Raw genomic sequence first — 25315 nt, forward strand, 5'->3', positions numbered from 1 at the left:
ATAGAAAACATGCAATAGCTCCATTTATAGCACAGCTAAGGCATTGTACTATTAGCTCATACCTTCTTAGATCAACACTATTCCTTATAGTTCGACTTGGTCCCCGCCATGGGATGGAGTTATCGAAAGAAGGCTCATAAATTCCTGATTGAGAGTGCTCAACATCCAGTTTATGTAAATAGGAGCGAAAGGTATTATGAATCGGTATAAATAAATAACGAACTCGATTACGAAAAGCGAAAATGCTATTTGAACGAATGATAGATACGTTTTGATAAATCGAAACCAAATAAAGTAACTTTATCATTATGAATGAATTCAAACGCCATGTTAGAGTGTTAATCTCGTGATATGAATTGACGAGAGAGATTAAAAAAATAAATAAAATTAAGAGCCCCGTTTAGCAAAATGATGAGTAAGGTATGATAGCGATTTGAGTAAAGCGATGGAGCCCGCGGCCCTATTGTCGCTGCCATCGAATCCCGTTGCTGTCGGAGTGAAGAACCTCCGCCGGACGGGACGCCTCGAGCCGTGGCCCCGACAACCAATGGCCAATCGAAAGGCAGAGAAGGGCGGGCGCGTCTGGTTGCCTCGCGTGCGAAGATTCGCTCCAGCACGACCGGGATCGTGGCGTCCGGACCGTCCCGATCGAGAACACACCTTTATTTTCTCGCCAATCAATGATGGTTCTCCCCCACCCGTACTGTGCGCCTTTCCATCGAGAGCCGTCCACGCGAGCCCCGTTCGACGGTCCAGATCGTCCCATCACGACTTGGCCGACGGTCATCGTCGCGTGGGATTCCACTCCCGTCTTGTCGTTTGTTACCGTTTGGATTTGGACCTTTCCGTTACGTGGACCCCCACCTAAGTGGATCGGCCCGATCTTTACCTCGTCACGCGGGCGTTCTCTCCCCGTCATATAAAAAATGAAAAAAGTAAATTTCCTTCGTTAACTGTAAAACTTTTGAAAACTTCTGTGTGCTGTCACATCTTATATGAAAAATACAAAAAACACAAACGTGAAAAGGTTACGTTCCACTGTGATTTGAGAATACATCTATTAAGATGCGTTTATTTCACGAAAAATCATTGACTTGAAAAATATTTTTGAGAAGTGATTGCTTATATCTTTAAAAAATTAATCCACGAAAAACATTTTCATCATCGATAACAATCTTTACCTAATTATTTTTGTGGGGGATGAACAAAAAAATTCCATTCATTAATTTTTTTTAAAAGATATAAACGATCATTTTTCAAAAAATTTTTTTTTCAAATCACTCATTTTTCGCGAAATAAACGCATTCTTAATAGGCTATGCAACTTTCCTTGTTGCACACGCACCGTCGCACCCATCACATATGAATTGAGTGAATACAAGCGAACACATAAAATCAAAAATGGCCGGATCGAATCATCCACATGTATTCATAAAGTTCATCCGGGGCGCTTTGTTAATGAGCATCTGGGGGCTTGTTAATGAGCATCTTAAATTGACCATAAAAGGAATAAACACTCGCGAGACACTTTGAAAATCGACGTGTTTTGTTTTGAGAAGGCTAATTATTCCAGGTTGACAACTACACATTTTTAAAAAAAGTATTTGATGAGGCGCAACAAGTGCCTTAAAGGGCTCCTTAACACCTCCTCTTAATTGAAAAGTTTGAATTATTGGTATTACTAGAGGAAAAAGATAACTTAGAGGAAAGAAGCACTTGGTTCATATGCCACCAATCTCGCTTTTAATTTATGGCACCCCTAATTTAGTAAATTTTCGGATGCTTTCGTCTTTTTGTCTATTAAACATGATTTGTCTTGTTCGACCAATAATTTTCATATTTAAGTCATTACAACACTTTCGGAGTAATATTTCTACTGAAGAAGTGCTTTTGAAACATAAATTCAGCTAGTAACACACTTTTTTTGGTCAAATGGTAACGCGATTTTATTTTCTACTTTTGGAGTAATTTTTTTTTTGTTCTTTAAATAGTTTTGGAGTCACTTAAAGGAATAAAAAAAATTACTTATATCCAGAAGTAGAAAAATCAACTTCTGATTAAAAATTAATTTTTACCGCATAAGTGTTGTTATGAAGACCCTTAAATTTTATATTATAAAATCAATATAATTCAGCAAAAGTATGAAATAAAAAAATAAGGAAAAAAAAAAGCGAATTGAAACGTGTTTCCCAAAATACACACAAACAAAATCCACGAGCCTAAATGAAAATGCTGCTTCTCTTCCTCCTCCTTCACTGAAATCGCTCGCAACGAAAGACGGGGTGAAGTGTAGCAGAAGACAGCACAGTTCTAGTTTTCCACTCGCTCCGAGAGCTCGACATTTTCTTTCTCCTGCTTTCTCGGTAGCTTCGGCGCCGAGTCTGCTGGCCGCCGAGGATGCTGGCTCTGGGCGAGTCTCGCCACGGTTCTGCTGTCGCGATGCTGCTTTCTCTGTTGGATCCTTGTTCGATCGACCCCTGGAGGAGCTCGTAGTGCTTCTTTTTTTTTTTTTGCGGCTCGATTGTTGTTTGCTGCCGTTGTTATCGCTGCCGCTGCTGTTGCTCGGTGCGTGATCTCGCTCGCTGGTGGAATCTCGCAGATCTGACGCCGTCGGTGATGTCGGTGCTCGAGTGCTTCTTCGGAGGTAATAGAAATTGCTCCGATTTCTTAGTTTCGCTTATCGCTTGATTCTGATGAGACTGTGGTCTTCTCGAGTGGCTTGATTCGATGCTGAATCTTTCGGAGATTGGAGTTTTGCTATGGAGAGGGAAAGGACCCTGTTGGTTTTCAATGCCACCATTTGATTTTGCTCTAGTTCTTCAGAGGAATGAGAGCGGAAGCAGGCTGGCAAGTCGGTAGTTTCTGTAGGAAGATAAATTTCGCACCATTTTCAAGTGTGTACGTGTTTCTGAGAGAATCCTTCGGACCTACAGGAAGCTTTATTTGGTGACGCGATTTAGATTATTAGGTAACTTGTGTTGTGCGAGAGTCAAGTTGAACTAACCCGGATTTCAGAGTTTTCTGTTTATATGAGACCTCTAATCTCCGCAAACCACGAGCAACTCAAAGTAAAAGATCCGTTCCCACCACACTTGTTCTCGTCAATCTCTTTTCCTTGTAATCGAGAGTTTGGTCCTTCAGCAATCTCGATTCATTTCATACTCCATTTCGTTATGAGCATGCATAAACAGACAAATGCAACTGTTGACATCACCCCGATTCTGTCAACATGGTGAGGAAGCGTAGTCAACACTTGTTGCATGGGCCAAAACTTAAGTTGCCAACTGAAAAAAGTTTAGAAGGTGACGCCATTTCAACCACTTCCAGTGGCCTTTGTCTGGGCATCAGTTGAAAAGTAATTTCACTAGTTGGCTAAGCCATAGCATTTACTTATACCCATTTTGAGCTCAAGTGTCGACTCAATGAGCAGTTGATTAGCTTGTGATCGTAGATCATATACCTAGACGCCTTTACAACTTGGGATGCTCGCTCTGCAGGACTAGAAAGTCTTATGGTTTCCAGTAGATCCAAGACAAGTTTCATTCATTGTCAGTGTCCTCCACTGGCTATATTGGACAAACAATATTCTGTTGAACACGGAGCTCAATGGTCAACCATTAAGCTCTTGAGTCAATGTGATGGATGCCTTCAAAAATACCGAATGAATGAGAGACATGTGGGTGTGGCATCACTTTGTCGGTCACTCGTTGGCAAATACAATCTGATGCATGCCAGATTCAGGTTATCTATAAATTGTCCCAGAAAAAGAAAAAGAGTTAACATGATCATGTAGCGAATTAGCCACCAGTTATTTCCATGATTGTGGTGGATTTTGTTAAATTCAAATTCTCTTGGTTGTCAAATTGCAGGAAAAAGGATTGATGTCCAACAGTCATTGCTGAAACTGATTGTCATCTCCTGTCATGTTATTTCCATCGTATCTGCGGATTTAAACCGCAATTCCGTACCAGCATCACCATTATCTCCCAGTGCCACAGCGAGCACTCCTGCTATTCCTGATCTTTCCCCTCCAAAGAAGTTACCACATAGACAATGGCGGAGACATATCTCTCCTCAGGCTGCACCGGTACTTGTTTTGTCGCCAGATCATCCACCTCTTTATGACCCCTTGATAACTTCTGGTCACCCCCCAACAAGTTCACGCTTGTCCAAACCATCAATGAAGAGGAGCGGCTTGGTTCCTCCAAGTGCCAGCCTGGCAGATATTGCCCCAACTCAATCCAGTCCTGCAACAGTTCCAGCCGCATTGGCTGAGCCACCACTATCGCGTAATGTCTCAAGTACGTTGCATCCTCAATGCATTTTCCTATCGCTATCTAGTAATTGTGTCTCTTGAAGATGGGTTTAATAAATGTTAATGATTGGAAAGATTCTAGAGTACTTGTTGATTGTTTCATTACAGTATGGCATCGAAGTAATGTTGGGTTAAACAAAATAAATTTGCAACCGGTCCTCTTTGCCTTCTCTTCTACTAGTCTGACTTTCATTGTTGTGAGCTAATTGACATTATCATTTTCGTTCACCCGTGCTTTTGACAGATTGTTGCCAACTCGACATGGTGCTAAAACGGGGCAGTGAAGGTTGCCATTGTGTTTATCCCATAAGGCTTGACCTTCTCCTGCTAAATGTATCCCAAAATCCTGATTGGAATGTTTTTCTCCAAGAATTTGCTTCTCAGCTGGGCTTGCAAGTTTCTCAAATAGAGTTGATAAATTTCTATATGCTCAGCTTTACAAGATTGAATATATCGATGGATATCACTCCGCAAACGGGATTGAGTTTCTCAGCTAGTGATGCGTATGCAATCAACTCTTCCCTCTCTTTACATCGAGTTCATCTAAGCCCTGCGCTGGTGGGTGATTATGAACTTCTGAACATTACTTGGTTCAAGGCACCTCCACCTTCTGAAGGTAAACCCCGCCCAAGGCGTCTGGTCTCATGTTTGAATCAACTACATATACCTTCTAGATATCAAAGAGTTGAAAATGCTCCAATTCCCTGTTTGGATAATCATGGAAGTTTTCTGAAGTCTGATCGCCATTGTATGGTCTAGGCTTAAATAGAGATTATGTAAAAGGAAAATCTGAAACAGTGATTTGAGTGTATCCGGTTTCTTTGGAACTCGTTGAGAAGTTCAAAGGAGAGAAATTCTTATTATCATTCATATATTGTGCTGCTTTACAGTGTTATATTTGCAGGTTAGTACATTGAGAAATCCTAGCAAACAAAATAGGAAACAAAGTCTAAGTAGGAGAGCAATTACAATCCCATGATTTAAGGGATTTAACCAAAATCAAAGATCTCCTAAATAGGAAAACACACTGTGACGCTTGACCTTCTGCTGCTAAATGCTTTAGCAGAATGACCTTTTAATTGCCTAATGATGCGGAAAGCTACTGTTTTACGGTTTCTGACTTGCTTTCTTGGTTCATTATATAAGGCCCATAGATGTAATCTATTTTTCTTGTGGAATTGACTTAAGTACTTGGAACGCATGCTTCAGTTTTTGATGATTCATTTCTTCATATAGTGCGAGTTAAATGCTATTTCGTCGAAGAAGAGGTGAAAGGTTATCCATTTTTGAGAAACTCTGTAGATCTTTGTTGGGATACCCCAGAGAATGCAGCTTCACTTTATGTTGAGGTCTGAGAGGCTGTTCCTGTATTAGGGATGTTTGTTTAATTGATCACTGTTGCCATTGCATATGATGCAGCTCCCATTGTTCCGACATCACCGCCGGTGGCACAACCTCATCAACCAACTGCTAGACCATCTAACCCTTCGGATGGGGCAAAGCATTCAAGTTTGGTTCTTATTATTTGCATTGGTGTGGGTATCGCAATGGTGATTGTTATAATGGTGCTTGTAATATGTGCATGCACTTCCAGAAGGGGGAAGACTGAGGCGTCTAAGGAAATCAGTCCAACGGACATCGGTATGTTTATTGGACTGGCATGCCTGCTTTGCTATGTTGTTCTTGCATGTAGTTGCTGGTGACAATGACAGCATGCTTATGGTCCTTAAATTAAGATTCTTTGAGAAAATCAGAAACCTTAACTGCATATTGATGTATCTCATATTCAGCTTGATGCTTTAATGTTCTCTTGTAATAGCTGTACTTTTAGTGATCAGAAAACTGATCTCTTATAGTAGATGGATCAGGATGCTATTACATATAATGATTATCTTATGATTTTTCTGATGGAATTTTCTCGTTTCTTAAAATGAGATTGTGTGAGGATCTGAGATAAGTAAAGTTTGCTCAATTAAAGAACATCATTTACAAAGTTGAGAAAGGATCTGATGCTTATCAGTTGCATCTTGCGGAAAAACTACAATCCATCCAAGTATTTTCTGCATCATGTTAGTCAGTTGATCTTGCATATGGTGTGATGCATTCGGAATAGTTTACTGATGCTACAATTCACATAGGATGAAAGTGCTATGGAGATGAAACCACTACAAACCTCAGTAAACTAACTACGTGACAATGGCAACTGAATGACCAGGATTGGCGGCAGTTAGATTAGAAACTAGACTTAAGCTGTGACGTTTCATTAGGCTTACTGCATATCCAAAAGTTTTGGGACATCAAGAAAGCAGATCCGCAACATGGCATATAGCTATAATCAGAAGTTTTACTTTGTATGAGCCAGATTCTCAAGTATAGAAATGAGATTATTAACTTGGGGAGTGATCCTGTAGTTTTTGTCTACCTCTCTATAGGATAACTGACCTCTTTCAATCAGTACTTCATCTGAGTTACGCCATGTTTTTTCCCAGTTAAGCTGAGGACTCCAGATTCACATCCAGTAGTAGGTTCTCTTCCCCACCCATCAAGTACACGTGTACTTGCATATGAAGAGCTCAAAAAAGCAACTGACAACTTCGCACGGGAGAGCATACTTGGAGAGGGTGGGTTTGGCAGGGTTTTCAAAGGTGTCTTAATTGATGGTACTGCTGTGGCAATCAAGAGACTCACTACTGGAGGTCAACAAGGTGATAAAGAGTTTTCGGTTGAGGTTGAAATGCTGAGCAGGTTGCATCACCGTAATCTTGTGAAACTCGTGGGTTACTATAGCAGTCCCGACTCTTCACAAAATTTACTTTGCTATGAGCTTGTACCAAATGGGAGTTTAGAGTCCTGGCTTCATGGTGAATTTCCATTGCCCTCTTGTTTATTAAGATTCTTGCCGACAACTTTCATGACTACTCAATCTTGTCCCTAATGGATAAAAATGTCTCTGTTCTTTCTTAGGTCCTCTTGGAGTGAACTGTCCTTTGGATTGGGATACCAGAATGAAGATTGCTCTTGATGCTGCCAGAGGACTTGCATACCTACATGAGGACTCACAGCCTTGTGTGATCCACCGAGATTTCAAGGCATCCAATATATTGCTTGAGAAAAACTTTCATGCTAAAGTAGCAGATTTTGGCCTGGCCAAACAGGCACCTGAAGGAAGGACAAATTATCTGTCTACTCGGGTGATGGGCACATTTGGGTCAGTATATCTCTTTTGTCTTGATTGAAGATAGTTTTATCCTTGTACAGAAGTCCTAAAATGGAAGGTGATTACCAGGTATGTGGCCCCGGAGTATGCAATGACAGGACATCTACTTGTGAAGAGTGACGTTTATAGCTATGGAGTGGTCCTACTCGAGTTATTGACTGGAAGGAAGCCTGTAGACATGGCACAGCCATCTGGACAGGAGAATCTTGTCACTTGGGTTAGTATAGTTAATTTCTCCATTGGTTTTCATGATCTTTCTCCTGCTCATGATCAAAGTTATTCAAGATGAGAAGCTTGTTCCTCCGCAGATGACTTAAGTCTGTGCTGTCAATTAAAAGAACTAAATACAGGTCTCATTCATTAACTTTGTTAGTAGTACCTGAATCATTTATAATTGTTATGTTTCGAAGGGGAACTTCTGTAGGTACTCTCTCTGCCTCTTTCACACCCTCACGTGTCAAATGTAATTGCTAAGTTGAAGTGCTTTTTTAACTGGCTATTGCTCAATTCTGTGCACCAAACATGTTTGTGCTATCTCTATATAGATGCATCAAATGTGCTCCACTTGTAAATTCATGTACCGTGAATTCAAAATTGCTTATGTTTCTTTCAGACGAGGCCAATTCTTAGAGACAAGGACAGGCTGGAAGAACTTGCTGATCCTAGGCTCGGTGGCAACTACCCGAAGGAAGATTTTGTGCGGGTTTGCACAATTGCGGCTGCATGCGTTGCTCCTGAGGCGAGTCAACGGCCTACAATGGGTGAAGTGGTACAATCACTCAAAATGGTGCAGCGCGTCGCCGAATGCCAGGATACAATGCTAAATTCCGCCAATGCCAGACCCAACCTTAGGCAGTCATCTACGACCTTCGAGTCAGATGGGACATCGTCGATGTTCTCATCTGGTCCTTACTCTGGTTTAAGTGCTTTCGAAAACGACAACCTCTCTAGAACTGCAGTCTATTCTGAAGATCTTCACGAAGGAAGATGAACGGGATAGCCACTAGCCAGTCTTATCTTGCACTATTTTGACTGCCCAAGATAACCAGAAAATCACCCAGCTGGTGCAAAACCTATGACCTGGAGAATTCTTCACTTCCGATTTTTTGATTTTTTTTTTTTTTATGTGGGCGGGGGAAGAGACGAACTGGAAGAGAGTGCTGTTTGTTATCCCTTGTTGAGAACAGCCACAGAGTCTTCCTTCATCTAGAGTGGCAGTTCTCAACTTGGATGAAATTTTGTATATATCTTTTTTAGCTTATTTTCTTACAGTTTTTAGGGCTTCTTTTGCGTTTTCCTTCTTTCTCCGTCTTGTCTCTCAAGCACCTCTGTTTGCTTGCATATGTCATGGCTGGTAGTCTCTGCTTCCCTTGTAGCTGGATCTGGTTAAGTTTCTCTCTCGATGGTGATGCGTGAATGTATTCAAAGTCAGAAGTCTAGGCCGAGATTGAATCTTTTTCTTTTCACCCTTTTGCAGTTGCGGATCGAGCTTTGACGTGTAGCCAGTTCTCCGAGCGATTGCGAACTCGAAGGCATAAAAGCGGTCTTCTTTCGCTGGTGTAGTCGACTAGCAGCAACGGATTAGTTGCAAATAAATCAGCAAAGTCGACTCTGTTTCAGCCACGGTTAAGGGCCACCATAAGCGAATCTCATGAATTCTTGATGGAAGGAATTTGAAATAGCATTGGGAATGTTTCCAAATTGAACTTCCTCATAAGAAGAAGCCGGTCCACGATTGAGACATTCACGGTTTTGCCCCCGTTGACTCATATGCGTATTCCATCCATATGGTGCGAACTCAAATCGACCGGCTTCCGTTCCACTTCAGACTTTTCCGGAGTTTAGGGTCGGGGTACCTACTAGCACGTCGTGAGGACTTTACCCGCCACAATCGACATGAGTCGGGATGGCAAGAGTTCATCTAAAAAAAAAAGAGAATTTGTAATATCGTAGATTTTATTTGTGTGGCATGTATAGATCTGAAAGTTTCTTAATATGTTTTTCAAAGATAAAAGGGAACAAAAAATTCTAAATCTTGTATACGAAATATAATCCAAGTACCAAGCCTTATAATTGGTTTAATTAAATGTTAAACCCTTTTTAAAAAGTACATTTAAGTCCCATCACTGAAGGGTAGCTAAAATTACACGTCACTCAAAAACTAACTATAACATTCAATAGATACGAGTCGAGACTTGTGTTGCAAAATTTTTCACTTTTCAAGCTAATCAATGATCAAAGAGACGAAAATAATTAGTCATAAATTGTGATCTGTAAAGAAAATATCTTTCGTTGAATAATTTTTTAAGTGGTATATTAGATGATTTTTTTTTTAAAAAAATATTTTTTAAATCTTGAATGTTTCGTGAATTAATCGCAACTTACGGACTAAATAAGCATTTGATCTCTGCAAAAGAAAAGGAAGAGGGCCCCCCATAATCGAGACAGTACCGTCCGAGTTCCAACTTGGCAAGTTCGAAGCCAATTCCGTGTCGCTCTGCAAAAGGGGGGGCCGAGCGAAATCTCCCACCACTCTTCCTCATTCATTAAACTCCTCGCGACGATGTCTGATCCAAACAACGCGCGACACGTGCCGTTCACACAAAACAACGCGGCCGCCACTAACGTGAGCGGCGGGGTGCTCATCCCCTTAACCTGCGCACCGTCCTTTTGCAGCAATATCACCTCGCGTGTGTAATGTGGAAGAGGAGGAGGAGAAGCGAAATTAAAAGGAAAGCCGAAGAGAGAGAGAGAGAGTTAGAGAGAGAGTGAAGAGCAGAGAGTTAGAGAGACCAGGGGGGAAGAGAGAGAGAGAGAGAGAGACGAAGTGTTTTTGGTTTTTCTTTTTGCGTTTTTTTTTTTTTTTTGGCTCGGATCTTTTTTGGGTTTGGGTTGGGGGGGGGTGTGGAAGTAGCAAAAATATGGAGGACACGAAGGTTAATAGCGCTCCTCGTCTCCTTCTTTACCATTACACGACCTCTCGCTTTCTCTATCTCTACCTCACCACCATCATCTTCTTTCGTCTAACCCAACATCCTCACGCCAACTCCAACCCTAACCCTAGTTTTCCTCTCCGCCCCCCCATCCCCCAACACCCCTCTCTCCCGCCGCTTGTCGATCTCGTCGCCGCCTGCGACCGCCAGCGGCCCCTTGGCTCTTCGCTTTTATCCTCTTTCCTCTGGCCTCGGCCTCGCTGTTTCCGTCCATGTCTGGGTCGGCTTGGTCCTCGCGCCAGGTTCGCCGTTTTCTCTAGCGCGGCGGAGTCTGATTTGCTCGAGGCCCGAATTCGAGGCGTGAGGTAATGAATCGGCTGAGTTTTGGTTTGATTCTTGTTGTTTTTGTGGGGATGTTTGGCGTTGGGATTGTAGGATTCTGGGGGGATTTTTAGTGCGGTGCGGTTGGGGTCGGTTCTTTTACGTGTGGTGAATCGGTGAATGTGTGTTCTTGTTATCGTGTGATTGTTCCCCTGCGTGGCATCATTGTTGCTGATGCATATGTTCGCCTTTGATTGTCTTGAACGTAGATTTGGCTTGGTTGTCTTGGGGATTGATTCTCGTGGGTGACTTTTGTGTTTCCTGCTGGTCTTAATTTGCCTAACTAGTGATGCTGGCTAATGCTACTTCCTCTCTGCAATGATGCTATGTCTTTTCTCTTAGTCTGTTTGATTGATGCATCATTGTGCAATTTCTTATATTGTGCGGAGATTCTGGGTGTCATGCTCCTGGTGCACTTGCATGGGCTTATGTAGCTTCAAAAGAATCTAGAAGTTTTGTCTTTCTCATTTTGACATGTCTGTTTGGTGAGCCCAAGTATCAAGTGGGTTCCGGGAGCCTAGGTTTCTCATGAGACATTGTTATTGGTTGATTTCTCAGTGGCAAGTTCTTTTTTTTTTTTTTTTTTGGCCAGACGTTGGTTATAATTTTCTTGTTGTCTTCTGTACAAGTCACTTTAGCTTATGCCAATGTGTTTATATTGCTTTGATTCTTGTGCAGCTTCTGTCTTTTTTACATGGGTTACTGGTGTTCATGATATTTTTATGTCTTGTGATTTAATAGGAACATAATTTGCTGCTGATATAGTTCGCTTTCATGGAGGAATTTGGCGCTACTCGATTTGGTATTCTTGGTAGCACTGTGAGAAAGAAGAGGACCCGAGCAGCTCGCCGTCCTCGACCTGACTCACATTCATATGAAGGTCATGATCTTTCACCATTGTCGTCAGCCCCAGCTTCAGACGATGCGAGCAAGGTCTCCAGTGATGACAATATTGGAGGGGACACTAATTCCAGGAGAAAGGAGTTTAACCTCAACCAATGTGTCATCCGTGTTTCGTCTGGGGCAGGTGATTCTGAGAAACTGCAGAAGAAGGTGAGGAGGGATGACGAAGCTTTTGATGCACTTAATGATAATGAGCCTGGACGAAGTGGGTCTAGTAACAAGCGATCTAGTGAAGGTGTTCTGGCCCCAGCTAATTGGAAAGGCACCAGTAAGGCTCCTGATAATTATGGGGGGAGGAATGGTGAAAGTCAAGGTCCAGGGCAGTTAGCCATGACTTTAGATGGATTAGGAAATGAAAGCAAGGTCAAGAAAGTAAAACTAAAAGTGGGAGGTGTTACTCGTACAATTTCCACTTCTAATGGCACGCACGAGAGCGGGTCTTTTGCGAAGAGTTCGCGAGCTTTAGATTCTTTGAAACCAAGGCAAAGGCTGAATTTTGAGGTACTTAGAGCTGCTAATTATGTTTACTTACTTAGATGAAGCAGTATCTTTTGTATTTACTTTTGAAGGTGATTTTTCAAAATGAAGTCATTGCTTTTGTCTTTCCCTGTTATTTCTGATCGATGCCCTTCTATTTAAAATGCGATCTTAGCAGGGAAATTTAGATGGTATTTCTTCTCTAGATAAGAGGACCGGCTTGCAGGGCATTCCTTGGAAAGATTTTTCAAAAGGTGGCTTTAGATTTGGGAAAGAAGACTCTTCGATGGGGAAAATGGCTGGAAGGAACATGCCTGGTAAACAAGGGGATACATCTGAACCTGTTCGCAAGAGCAAGCGGGTGCCCAAGAAACGGTTAATGGATGGTGAGTTCAATGATGATGAAGATGATGAGCTGCGGTATCTGGAGAAACTTAAAACTTCGAAGATGGGCGGGGGCTGTAGGGAAGATGATGATGGATCAAGCAAGAAACAGCGCAAACTTGCCAGTGTGTCTGACATAGAACGACTTGGTGCATTCAAAGGCAGCAAGGATGGGAGGAAGAAGCCAAGAACAGACAGGATTTCTGATGATACGGATTATGACGAAGAAGATGAAACTGGATCTGATGGTGAACTTCAAGGTAGAAAGAAGAAAAGGCAGAAGAAAGAATCTGTGGATACCTTGATGGATAATAACAGAAAGGAAATGACTCTCACAACCCGTCAACGGGCCCTGCAATCTAGTAAAGATGCCTCAGTTGCAACTGGTTCAATTGAATACCCCAATGGATTACCACCTGCGCCCCCAAGAAGTGAGCGTTTTCATAGTACTTGCAATAAGAATTGTTTCTGAACTTTCATTGGTAATTACTTCTGGCGTTTGTGTGTTCATATTGCCATCTGTTAATTATAGAACAAAAGGAGAAACTCTCAGACGTTGAGCAACAACTTAAGAAGGCTGAGGCTGCACAGAGACGTCGAATGCAAAACGAAAAGGCTGCACGAGAGTCTGAGGTATGCTTTCTTGGTGTTGTGTTTTTTCTATTTTCTGAGATATTGATAAGATGTGCAACCTGAGTTAGCATTCTTGCTGAATTTGACAGGCTGAGGCTATTAGGAAAATACTCGGGCAAGATTCCAGCAGAAAGAAACGGGAAGATAAGATAAAGAAGCGTCAGGAGGAATTGGCAGAGGTAGTTATGTTTTTGTTAGTGGACTTTTTTCAATGCAAGTTTTAAGACCTTTCAAGGGAGACAGATTTAATATTTCTTACACAAGTATTGTGTTCTCCAGGAGAAAGCTGCCAACGAATCGATCCGCGCATCGAATTGCATTAGGTGGGTCATGGGTCCATCGGGGACTGTTGTTACATTTCCGAATGAGATGGGTCTCCCAAGTATATTTGATTCCAAAAGTAACAGGTAAAACCCCCAACTTGAAAGTGCAGACATTTGTTTGTGCTTATATGGACTTTCTCTAGTGCTGAACCATGTACTGGTTTTCCATGTGTAGTTATCCTCCGCCTCGAGAAACTTGTGTTGGGCCAGCGTGCAATAACCCTTATAAGTATCGGGACTCAAAGACAAAGCTTCCTCTTTGCAGTCTTCAATGTTATCAGGCAGTTCAGGAAAAGATGCTCACAGGAGCAATATGCTGATGGAGCTCTGCCTGCATTTTGCCATGGTGCACGTGAATTCCTTTTGCAAATCTATTTTGTGAATAGCAATTTGTATCTAGAGTTGCCAAGAGGACAAGGTTTTTGCAGATGTAGAAAGATGTACACCCCCTCCGGGTATTAATTTGCTGATGATACAAGGCTCATTTATTGGTACACGTCTTGCTGAGTCTATGTTTTTAAGGGTGGCAAACGGGCCTGGCCCGCCGTGCCTGGCATTGTAGTGCGTCGGGCCACGCCAACCATGCTGGGCCGACCCTATAATTTTTTCGGGACTGACCATGACTGATACTCTCAGTTGAATTCTAACCATGAATTATCTAAAGGTGGAAAGCTATTTCGTGTAGAGGCTTAGACGACACTAGCCCAGATTTGTCAAAATGACATTCGGGATCAATTTATTTTGCAAGAAATATATAATTATTAATTAATAAAAATATTTTCGTTATAAAAAATAGTTTTTGTTAAATATTTATGTAGATGATGTAAATGTATTTTGTTTATTTATTTTTATAAGCGATTATTTATTTATCAAACTATTTTTTTTTTTTGGCAAACTAAGGGTGCCTTATTGACGACTATAATGCATCGGTTGAAGGCTGGCTAAAAAATTACAATAATGCAGAATCCTTTGCTGCTCTAGCTATCGACCGGATGGCAGATTCTTGGCCACAAGATGCGACGACTACCAGGCCCACTACAATTACGACCTTTTTGTACGGCATTGACTTTTGCCGTGACATGATGGAGCTACTTAACCCAAGGCCGGTAGGCTGTAACGAAAGGCATGACCGCTCTACCAAATTTCCCTGTCTATTTGATGGCTTTCTGGATGATTCCTTCACTCAAAAGAAGTGCAAATTACAGCATGGAACAAGTAATAGCAACAAAGTAAGTTTGTTTTTTGGATTTTCAACCGTTTGATTTGCCCAAAATAATTTAGTGAACAGAAAATTCAAGCACAATTTATAAAAAAGAAGAAGCGAAATTTCAAATCTAAAAGAGGAGAATACTTTTCGAAATGGATCATATCAAAATTTCTTTATATTTTTCTTTTCTTTCCTTTCTTTTTATTTTCTCCGCCAGTCGCCCGGGCCTCGTCGACAACCAGCCGGTTGTGGTGGAGGACGTCGTGACGGAGGACAGAAAAATATTTTCGGTCACATATCACCAAATAAAGAAAAACTAACTATTTTTTAATGAAGAATTAGTTTGTGAAAAAGTATTTTCCTTTTAACATGAAATGTTTCGTGAAACGCATTTTTAACTTTAGGTTGTGGTGCAGCATGCGGCATTTAACTGTAAGTGGGACTACCTATGACCGAAGCAAACGCTGAAAAAGGTAAGTTGACCAAGTAGACTTTGCCTGTATATGTTTACAGAGTATGTATGCATGGCAAATTATAATGGCTTTTCCTATAGGCTGCGAGTCTATTTCAATCAAACAACATAATGGCAGGGCATTAATTGACTATGACTTTTGTGCGATAATGCACGATTAGGTCACAAAAGGCTTTCTTCCTTCCACGCCCTTCCTTCACACCACTATCTTTTTTTAATTATCAGTTTTTTCACATTTTTATAAGAGGAAATTTTCTGTTTTTTTTTTTTTTTTTTTTTTTGGTTAGATGGATAAACCCTCTTGGAGACCGACAAGAACATGCCCTTTTGGAACTATGGACGTGGCAACGACGACGTACTTAGAATTTACCTGTATGTTTATATGATGGTGTGGTGATGAACATTTGAATAGACACTCTCCCTTTTGCGAAGAATGGGACGGAAGGTGGAGAAGCTCCCGAATCCAGCAGCGTTTCTGAGAGAACCGTTTCACGTCTTGGCCACGACGCTCCTCGCCCTTCTCCTCCCTCTCTCGTTCCTGCTCGCGTCGAGGCTCTCTCTTTCCGGCTACTTCTTCAGCAGCCTTGCCCCTGCGGATCACGCCCTCGAGCCAATCGCCCTCCTCTTCTCTCTCTTCTTCGACACCAACCCGACTCTCCTCCTTGTCCTTCTCTCCATCCTCGGCATTGCCACCCTTGTTCATTGCCTCGCCGGCCACATCGACGTCCTCGGCAAGTTGGTCGGCTCGGTCCACCGGCCTGGCCTTTACTTGGCCTGGGTCTTGCTATGCGCGTCCCAAATTTGCCTCCTTTTAGGCATCGGGGGGAGCTTAGTTCTTGGAGTAGTTAAAGGCTCAAGCTTTAGCTATGAGCCGAGTTCGTTCAGGAAGGCCCTGTTGTTTATAGGATTGCATGAGACCATGGCCAACTGGTGCAGGGTGGTGGTGAAGCCAGTGGTGGACGACATGGTTCTTGGGTTCCCTAGGGAGGAGAGGTGGACCGAGAGGGCAGCGGCAGCCACGAGCTTCGGTGGCCTGTGGTGGTGGAGGATGAGGGAGGAAGTCGAGTCGCTGGTGGTGGTTCCCGAGGTGAAGATGGAGCTCTTGATGGGCGTCGGAGTGGCCGACTTTCTGGCTTGGTGGTTGTATTACTTGACTGTGACTATTGGGATGGTCCAGATTGTCAAGGGCTTCATGCGGCTTGGAATGACTTTTTCCAGAAGGTTCACCGGAAACTCTGGCGACGACAGCAAATACTTTCCAGGACCCGGACCTGGTCTGTATGGAGTGGATAGGCACCAATGGTCAGTTCAGCTCGATCATACTTCGACTCCACTTGGTCGAACAATCCGAATAGATGTATTATAGTCACGGTGCAGGTCTAGGTAAGAACTTTCCCGCTCCTGGCCTTGTGCGATTCCTAAGGCAAGGTCCGAAACTCAATCTGCACGTATGTCCAATTTTCTTGCTGTCTCATCATTTCTCATCAGTTTAGTGGTTACAAGAAATAAGGAACATCAATGCAGAAGCATAATAATGAGATTACACCGGAGAAAAAACCCAAAAGGAACTAAGAAAAACTAAGCGGATATACATTTTACTGGACAGTATGGCGCAGTTTAGTTTGCAAATGCATATACAGAAGTTCGTTCCACGTATCTGGAACGCCAGGAAGACACCAATGACTGCAGTCCTGTATGTTGGAAGAGCGTCCTTTCCCCGTTCTTCCTCCATAAATAGATGGATGGCCGTCTACTCTGTACACGGACAGACCGGTTATGTTCAGCAGCGTTACAGGAGTTTTCATATGCCTTGTCACATCCTCAACCATAACATTCTTCTCCGAGTACCAGTTACTTGAGGAAGTATTAAGAGGTCGGGTGGCTTCTCGGCAATGCCCTCCCGAGTTCCACTGACCTCCCCTGTGTTCCATGGACCAGTATTCCAGTTAGCAACAAATGTGAGGCTATGATTTCATCTAGGATTTTAAAGTTTGTGACACTGAAGGCAAACCTGAAATGAGAAGGTGCAGAGCTTCGAAAGAAGACCTGCGTTTTGGCCGGATTGATGTGCCTATCAACCCAAGATGCCCAGGTCTTTAACGCTTTCCTGAAGGCCGTTGAAACGTCAAGCTGGGGAAGGACTTGACCCCCCTCTTGGTAGTAATTGATCCTAGAATGACGCAGAGTGCTCATCAGAAAATTTGCCACAAAATCTCGGTACCCAAATTAGAAAAATTGCAGTTTAACTACACAAAATCCACATTGTGAAAATGCACACTTATTAAGAAAGTGAGAATTTTGTGGTAATGGCCCTTCTGTTTTTTCTTTTTTTGGGCCAGTTCTTGTAGTAACAGAAGAGAACACAAAGCTATTGATGGGAAGGCAGTGATATCGGGTTGTAAGCAGCTTCAATGTGGCTTTGTCAAAAGAGTTCATGTTCTCCCCATAGACTACACACACTTGGTGGAAAAACACCATGCGAATGCACTTAACAGCGGAAAATGCCTAAGAACTCCTACTTAACAATGCACACTCATAGCAGTTCATCCTTGGATACACTGACATTTGCTCAGGTCAAGACATGGATAAGGAACCTAGTCGCCCAATTTCCTCCACTACTGGTCTAATAACTAACTTCTTATTGCCCAGCAGAATGTAATGATGAACATTGAAGAGGTAGGTAAAGATTTTGAACAAAAAATTGGAAAGTATACAGTGGATGTTGTTTCGTATTTGATAATAAAGTACTACAGAAGAAAGATCTCAGCATGGCTACGATTTGGCACGGATGGCCTAGTCTGGTCTCCATTAGATATTTTTTGCAGGAAAGGAACTCAGATGGATGTGTGAAAATAGACAATCTTTATCGACACTTAATTCAGCCAACCTTTTCTGATTATATAGTCAACAGTAAATTAATCCTTCTCCCCAGATCCACCTACGAAATGGCACACAAGAATGGAGACCACAAAAACAAGACTCTGAAGTCAGGATCAATTATATTCATTGTTCATGTGCTATTATTGCATTGACTGCATGAAAAGGAAAGTCCGTCATCTCTACTCTTACTTCCACATATTCTAGTAGTTTTAATCTTGATAGTTACATCCAATTGAGATTCAAACATAATTAAAAAATTGCCAAGACCTGATCAAGACAGGCTAGATTCTTGATGCAACAAGCACTTAAGATAATCCCAGGAAACAGTCTTATCTGATCTGATTTGCAAATATAGTAGAAATTTCTTATTCTATTGCACCTTGCCTACAATTTAGGCGCTCTCCAGTGCGTATACACAGCGCTTGAAAATTGATTGCTCAAAAGTGAATTTGCTCGACAAATCAAGAAGTCCTCATCTAGCCACTCACCCGGCTTTTGTTTTGTAATGGGACCACCAATGGGCAGTGTTGAAGACCAAAATATCTGCTCCTCTCCATCTGGATGAGCCACGATCCATCGTGTCAATCCTCAAAGTTTTTACCCTCTTCTTCCCAAGCCGTGCCTTGCTCTCATGAACCAAAAAATGAGTCACGTAGAATTCAACTGTACATTTATAATCCTGCAAGAGAAAAGCAGCCATTCATCAACTCACACAGAAACAGAGCACAAACGAAAATCATTTATTTCGTAGGAATAACTACCGCAAATCTGAAACTATAATTCCCCTTCTCTTTGGTAATTTTCCGTCCATGGGTCTCATAAACCCTCTTCGGATCTCGAACGCCTCCCATCAACAGGCACAACATGGATTCCCACTGGTTCCTGTTTATTGAATCCCCAACAAATACTAGCCTCTTCCCTCTGATTAATTGCAGCATGTTCGTCGCATTGAACCTGATAAGACCACGACAGCGCAAAAAAAAAAAAATATCAAAAAAGGAATCAAAATCATCGTCTCATCTGTTAATGTTGTCTTAATCGCTACCAGTAAATGCAGCACAAACGGGTACTCATTCATCCCAATTGATTCGGAAAATTCAAAAAATAAATAGACAAACTAAAACAGAGAAAAAGTAGCACCTTGGAAAGTCGCAATCCTGCGGTTGCCACCTCCACTTCAGGTAGTCTTTGTCTGGTCTTCCATTTCCCTCGCAATCGAAACCTTCGTCTATGAAAGGGCACCACCCATTCGTGTAAAGAGGATAGCTCTCGTCGTACACCCACTTCCCTCTCGTCAATTCACAACCTCCTGAACTCCCTGCTTCACTCTCCACACTGACTAAACCCTCCTCTCGCTGCGATGGAGTCGCTTTCTCTCTCCCCTCCTCGACTCCTTCGCTTTTCGCCACCACAACTTGCTCTTCGAATTTTTGACCGCCCGAAGCATCGTCACTCTCGGAGAGTGCTTTGAGCACAGTGTCTTCGTCATCCGGCACTTCGGAGTCACTTCCATCCTTCTGAATCTCCCTCAGAGCTGAGAATTTCAGATACCCAGAGGCATTTCTAGAAGCATTGTCGGGCTTCTCGAGATGGGCATCGATCAAAACCGAACCTTTCGCGCCGACTGCCGACAAATTCCCACGAAGTCCGGTCAGTTTCTGAACAGTCAAGGGGTTTACGGCGAGAGCGACGGAGGTTATGTTGAAGTGGATGTGGATCTGTGGGTGGGTGGGAGGGGTGATCTTGAAGGCCCAGACGGAGAAGAAGGTGAAGAAGACGAGGGAGGAAGAGATTGTGAGGGAAAAGACGAGGACTTTCGAGGACTTGACAGAGAAACTTCTCTGCCTGTCCATGCGTTTACTGCTTCACTCACTGTTGCCAGGGGTTTCTCGTTTCTCTCCCTTTCTCTTTCCTTATTTTCCTCAGGTTTTATTTTGAGGGGGTGCGATGCTTCGGATGAAAGTCAAAGACAAGATTGGCTGCGATTTGGTAGCAGTGTAGTGGACACAGGCATGTGAATGCGTGCCTCTCGAAGTGGGTTGAGTACTATAATGGCGGAGAAGGTGGCAGATGTTCGACAATTTAAAAAAAAAAAAAAAAAGGCAAGAAAACAAAGACGGTAGGTAGGCTACGTGGAGAAAATGAGGGGAGTAGGAAGCGGTGCTCAAGGAGGGGAGGGTGCAGATAACAATGACGATTGACGAAGATCATGAGGCCGAGATGCTGTCGGTTTTGCGAGGGATTTTATTTGACCCAGGATTTTAAAAGAAAATCAGGAAAAAGCTGTTTGTATTCAAGCATTAGGTACGATCTCGACTGTAAAAACCAGGAGAACAGAAACAGCAAATGATGCCCTCGGCCAAGCTGCCGACATCCTTGGCTAACGGTCTTTAAATTTTAATCTATTTAATATGATTTCTTAAATTTTATATCAATATATAATAAGGTTTTTGAATTTTTTTATAAATATTCAATCTAGTTTTTAGATTGCACGAAAATATTCAATATCATCCTTCTACTAATTCATATTTAGGGACGATATTGAATATGAAAATATAGTTTATGGATTAAATTGGATATGTACGATAAGTTTGAAAATTATATTAAATAAATTAAAAAAATCTAAGGATGATATTATTATATTGCACCAAGAGTCCATCGACTGAGAAATGGTGCGACTGAGAAGGAAACGTTATCACAGAAGTAAACTGCTCGTTGATCTCCTCTCTCCCATCAGTCCAAAATTCCAAATTCTCTCCCCGTCTCTCTCTCTCTGTCTTGGTGCGATTGAGAAATGGGGCTTCTTCTCGTACATCGCTGAGCAGGAAAGTTGGCCCATCGGATCAGAAGAGCAGTCCATTGAAGAAGCCCACCAATCAATTTTTAATTCTTCAATTCTGTTCTACCCCACTCTCTCTCTCTCTCTCTCTCGCTCGCGCACGCATTCAGCTCCAGGAAAAGTAGACTCCTCCGTCTCTTCCGAGGTAAACCCTAATCCGGATCTTCGATTTTGTTTCGGCTTTCGGCCTTCCAGATTGTTATTACGAGTGATTTCATGCACCACGAACGCGTTTTTTCGATTCACTCGATGTTTGACTCTAGTTGGGCGAGTTCTGTGCCTGTTTTTGTGTAATGTAAGTGTTGGGATGGTGGTCGATGTGGTCACTATTTTGGGATCTGTACGGCTCTCGATGGAAGTGATCTCGGTTTTTTTTTATGGATTTTTAAGCGTGCGTTTCTCGCCGCCCTTCATCGGCGTTGTCAGCTTGAATTTGTTATGTTGTAGCGCGGATTGATCCATATGTTCGCTTTATAAGGTTGGGGGAGATGATCCGGGGTTTCGTCTGAAACAGAGGAAGTAGTGAATATTATCACTCCCTGCCCTGATTTTATTTCCTTTTTCCCCTTCTGGGTGAAGTGGATTGTTAATGGCCATCTCTGCAGAGCAATTTTCGATCTCTCATGTTTCCCTCTCTCTCTCGCACTTAGCGCATGGTGCAGGCCCCGTCGGAGATGAACTAGGAAATTCAGTGGGAGATACTGTGGAAATTAAATTGCCTTCCAGATGCTGCTGCTAATTTTGTTTAGGATAAGCTACATGGCAGATTTCAATTGGGTCATTTGGTTAATCAGAATCTGGATTTGATTTTTCAAGTTAGTTTTAAATTTCTCATTGGTCACTCAAAGTACACTTTTTCTCTATAATCAACAGTTTTCATCACAAACTCATGTTTAGTTCTTTTGTATTCTATTATATGTAGGGTTGTCTTGCGGTTCAGTTTGGAGATATTTTAACCTAAAATGAACTTATGGTTTGGGAAAAGTATCAACTCAAATCCAAACTGAACCAAAAAAATCACAATACAAAGCAGAAGTTTACTTCAATTTGTTATTTGAATTGGTGGCTTGGTTTTCAATTGTGGAGATTTAGTAGATACACAAAAAAAAAGTTTTGACCTAGAAAACGCATTTTTCTCTCTCTCTCACGGTGGTGGTTTACCAGTTTTCCTTTCTTAACGTCCCTATATATGGGCTTGTCCGATATTTACATTAAAATCTATCTCACATGGTACTTGAATTCTGCATTCAATTAACGTATCTGATTTATTGGTTTGCATGTTGCATTTTTCATCCTGCTTTTCTTGTACGAGTAAATGCTCCATAGAGTAATTGGGGCAGATTGTATGGATTCATCTCTGATTTTTAGAGAAAGTTCTAGCGATTATCCTCTCGAAGAAGTCTACGTGAGGGGGAAGGGTGCAATACATTTTGCATCGGGCGCATGGTGATGAGGTTCAAGACCATTTACGCAGTTTGTTAATCTCTTCTGTTTTCCTTTTTAATGAACATCTGTACACTTTATCCATCAAGTTAAGTTGATCCTGTCTTGAGTGGTGTGCCTGGAACCTAGTTAATTACTTCCAGCATCAGCTTTATGCAATTTTTTTCTTTTTCGGGTCACGAAAGTTGGTGATCTAGAACTTGATTGTTGTGTCAAATTATTGAAGTATGGGGACAATGAAGCTATGCTGGATTTTCATTTTCTGTTAGCCATTGAGCAATTAGAAGTTATGGTGAGTTCTAGAGAAAATGGTGGCAACTGGTATGTAACCACTTGGCGTGTTGCAATCACATGTTATGCACATGTATTTCTACACTCTGGCATTATGGTCAAAAAATGAAGATAACTAGTTAAAGAGGTGATGGTTTCTGATCACTGGTCTTGCAAGTTCCAGATTGTTGTGGAAGAATGGCTGGCCATAAAATCGCTCATGCCACATTGACTGGGCCAAGTGTCATCAAGGAGATCTTGATCGGTATCACCCTTGGAATGGCTGCTGGCGGCATCTGGAAAATGCATCACTGGAATGAGCAGAGGAAAGTGAGGGCATTTTATGATCTTCTGGAGAAGGGCGAGATCAGTGTTGTTGCAGAAGAGTAAGCATTAGTCATCTCCCGTCCTCTGATGGACAAGTTCCGCAATAACCTGTCCATTTGTTTTTTTCCTTCAATTGTCTCTTGATCATGGTTGGCTGAAGAATAAATATCGTCTTTTGACATACAGACCCTTCCTCCATTGGAAAGTCATTGTAGTTTTCTGGTTTGACACTACTGTGGATATGCGGTTCTTTAAGTTTGAGATGTCATTAACTCGATTATATTTCTCATGGTTTTGAGATTGAGTAATTCAGTTGCTGAAAAATATGAATTTTGTGGTTGGCCTGATAATTAGATTAACTAAACTGTCTTATCATTTTCTGCTTAGAACGTGTAGAGTGTCCTGCTTTATTCCTGGTCTGAACCCAATGTGTGGGAGGGTTTCTCAGGTCTTGTAAACCTCGAGTCCATTATCAATTTTGTATTGGGTGCGTAAAGGCATACTCTGTCATTGATGTCTTCCACTTCTGCCCTGTACGCTATGTCAGATTGTGAATCACATTTGAAACACAATTTTCTCATTTGTTTTCACCGAGCAGTTTATGCTGGTCTTGTCTCAAGAATTCAGGGGGTCTCCTAGTGACCGAGGGTGCTCATTCGAGTGAGTATGCTCGAAAACCTCCTTATCCTTTTGATCTTTTTTTCTGGTCATCTGTCGAAACACTTGGATGGCCAGAAACTGGGAAGTCTTGTGGAATCTGTCTCTCTTAGAATCTAAAGATGTGGCAATGACTGGTTGATATTTCGGAGCAGCATCTGGTTGTTAATAGAGACGTGGTAAAGGCTTCCAAAATCTTGCTAGGAAATATCAATGACCCTAGGAAGCGGGCGTGATGCCGACCTCGGCTGGATGACAAAACCTTGAATTGGCATATTCTTGTGTAGGTTTTGAATCCCTTGCTCGGTCATTGTGAGATAATATGCCACGTACCTTTTACTGTGATAGTGATAATGGATTCTCTCCGAAAGTGAAAGCCCGACAATTTACAATCCCAATTCTCTTTTGTTAAAGGTAAACAACGAAAGTCTTGTACAGATTCATAGAAGACTGGCGAATTTTTGTTGTCCATTTCATTCTTTTGGGTTTACAGAAATACTTCTCTTAGCACCAAAAAAATGTAAAATATCTGCAGTGAAATTCCCACGTGGAGAGCTACCACTGGTTGTCACCTGATAAGAAGTGTGAACTCACACCACCATCGAATCTCCCATCTATTTATATGCACAATGCATGCCCAATCTCCCCTCACCATAGCAGAATACTACACCAAGAACATATCTACTCCCCTTCCAAATGGCAACCATATCGAGCATCAGCCTCTCAACCCCTAGAACCGTGCCCAAGTCGGCTGAGCTGCAGAAGCTGGCCGCCTCCACCTCCCCGCAGCTGAATTACCCATGGAGGAGGTCCTACCAGCTCAGGGCTCGCCGCCACATGGTGGTAGCTTCCGCTGCCCCAGAGAAAATAGAGGATAAGGTGGCCGAGAGCATAAAGGGAGCGGAAGAGGCATGCTCTGGTGACCCCGTGAGCGGGGAGTGCGTGGCTGCCTGGGACGAGGTGGAGGAGCTGAGCGCGACGGCAAGCCACCTTAGGGACAAGAAGAAGGATTCGGATCCCCTAGAGACTTACTGCAAGGACAACCCGGAGACTGCCGAATGCCGTACATACGAGGATTGATTTCTCTTCGCTATAGTCCTTGCCATGTCCTTGAGATGATTAATCTTAGTTCTGGTTGTTTATGCTGTGGGAATAGTAACACCGCGTTGTACTTTCATCAGATATACCTTGCACCAGTGGAATTTATTGGTGACGAACCTGAAAACCTGCTAATGAATATGCGTATTCCTATATAACATGCCTACGTCTCCTCTTAAGTCTAGGTGGAATTTGCAAGCAATTTGAGATTTGTTCTGTTAAATACAATCTTTTGAAGAAGCTTCACGGATATATGTACGTGTAGACACCATCCACCGGGAGACAAAAATTTCTCGTAGAATATGAAGTGGAGGAATTGGGCTATAGGACAGAAGAGTTTGGCCTGGAGCTTGGAAAGATCGAGACTCGCCTCTCAGTTAGACCAGAGATTTGTTCACTCGTCTCTAAGCACGAACTATCATGTTCCGACGAAATTAGAACTCATTCGTATTTGTATGTCCTCTTATCGTACCTGCTTAGCGTGACAGAGGATATCAACTGCATAATCTTGCATATGGACGACACAATTACGCGAAGTCGTCGAAATATCTGTAGTG

The 25315-nt window shown here is 42.3% G+C and overlaps 6 protein-coding genes across 9 annotated transcripts; 5 read left to right on the forward strand and 1 right to left on the reverse strand.

Annotated features, from left to right (window-relative positions):
* Positions 1-2215: 2215 nt before the first annotated feature.
* Positions 2216-9007, forward strand: LOC115742472 (receptor-like serine/threonine-protein kinase ALE2). The gene is made up of 8 exons (XM_030676771.2): positions 2216-2643; positions 3869-4300; positions 4559-4930; positions 5734-5955; positions 6804-7175; positions 7279-7522; positions 7601-7748; positions 8145-9007. Exons 1-8 carry the CDS (start codon positions 2616-2618, stop codon positions 8520-8522), a joined length of 2196 nt encoding a protein of 731 aa, XP_030532631.2. The 5' UTR covers positions 2216-2615; the 3' UTR covers positions 8523-9007.
* Positions 9008-10303: 1296 nt separating this feature from the next.
* Positions 10304-14059, forward strand: LOC115742488 (cylicin-2). Of its 4 annotated transcripts, none has more exons than XM_030676792.2 (7): positions 10304-10829; positions 11587-12249; positions 12401-13040; positions 13142-13242; positions 13332-13421; positions 13522-13649; positions 13741-14059. In XM_030676792.2, the coding sequence occupies exons 2-7, from the start codon at positions 11620-11622 to the stop codon at positions 13883-13885; spliced, it is 1734 nt and encodes a 577-aa protein (XP_030532652.2). In that variant the 5' UTR covers positions 10304-10829; positions 11587-11619; the 3' UTR covers positions 13886-14059. The 4 variants fall into 4 exon arrangements, with proteins under 4 accessions (XP_030532652.2, XP_048138475.1, XP_048138476.1 ...); XM_048282518.1 differs by having other exon boundaries at positions 10305-10829; positions 11587-11898; XM_048282519.1 differs by having other exon boundaries at positions 10305-10829; positions 11587-11898; positions 12404-13040.
* Positions 14060-15638: 1579 nt separating this feature from the next.
* Positions 15639-16768, forward strand: LOC115742568. Its single transcript, XM_030676956.2, has one exon. The coding sequence runs from the start codon at positions 15678-15680 to the stop codon at positions 16608-16610; it is 933 nt and encodes a 310-aa protein (XP_030532816.2). The 5' UTR covers positions 15639-15677; the 3' UTR covers positions 16611-16768.
* LOC115742538 (protein trichome birefringence-like 6) lies at positions 16741-20050 on the reverse strand. Its single transcript, XM_030676909.2, has 5 exons — positions 19265-20050; positions 18886-19078; positions 18613-18803; positions 17256-17414; positions 16741-17164 (listed from the first exon to the last, which is right to left on the reverse strand). The coding sequence occupies exons 1-5, from the start codon at positions 19975-19977 to the stop codon at positions 16840-16842; spliced, it is 1581 nt and encodes a 526-aa protein (XP_030532769.2). The 5' UTR covers positions 19978-20050; the 3' UTR covers positions 16741-16839.
* A 902-nt stretch (positions 20051-20952) lies between these two features.
* LOC115742451 (cytochrome c oxidase subunit 5C-2) lies at positions 20953-23292 on the forward strand. The gene is made up of 2 exons (XM_030676740.2): positions 20953-21108; positions 22861-23292. Exon 2 carries the CDS (start codon positions 22875-22877, stop codon positions 23064-23066), a length of 192 nt encoding a protein of 63 aa, XP_030532600.2. The 5' UTR covers positions 20953-21108; positions 22861-22874; the 3' UTR covers positions 23067-23292.
* Positions 23293-24288: 996 nt separating this feature from the next.
* LOC115742450 (calvin cycle protein CP12-1, chloroplastic-like) lies at positions 24289-24916 on the forward strand. Its single transcript, XM_048283056.1, has one exon. It carries the CDS (start codon positions 24357-24359, stop codon positions 24738-24740), a length of 384 nt encoding a protein of 127 aa, XP_048139013.1. The 5' UTR covers positions 24289-24356; the 3' UTR covers positions 24741-24916.
* The last annotated feature ends 399 nt before the right edge of the window (positions 24917-25315 follow it).

Source organism: Rhodamnia argentea, chromosome 7 (genome assembly GCF_020921035.1).
Source record: "Rhodamnia argentea isolate NSW1041297 chromosome 7, ASM2092103v1, whole genome shotgun sequence".
NCBI lineage: Eukaryota > Viridiplantae > Streptophyta > Magnoliopsida > Myrtales > Myrtaceae > Rhodamnia > Rhodamnia argentea.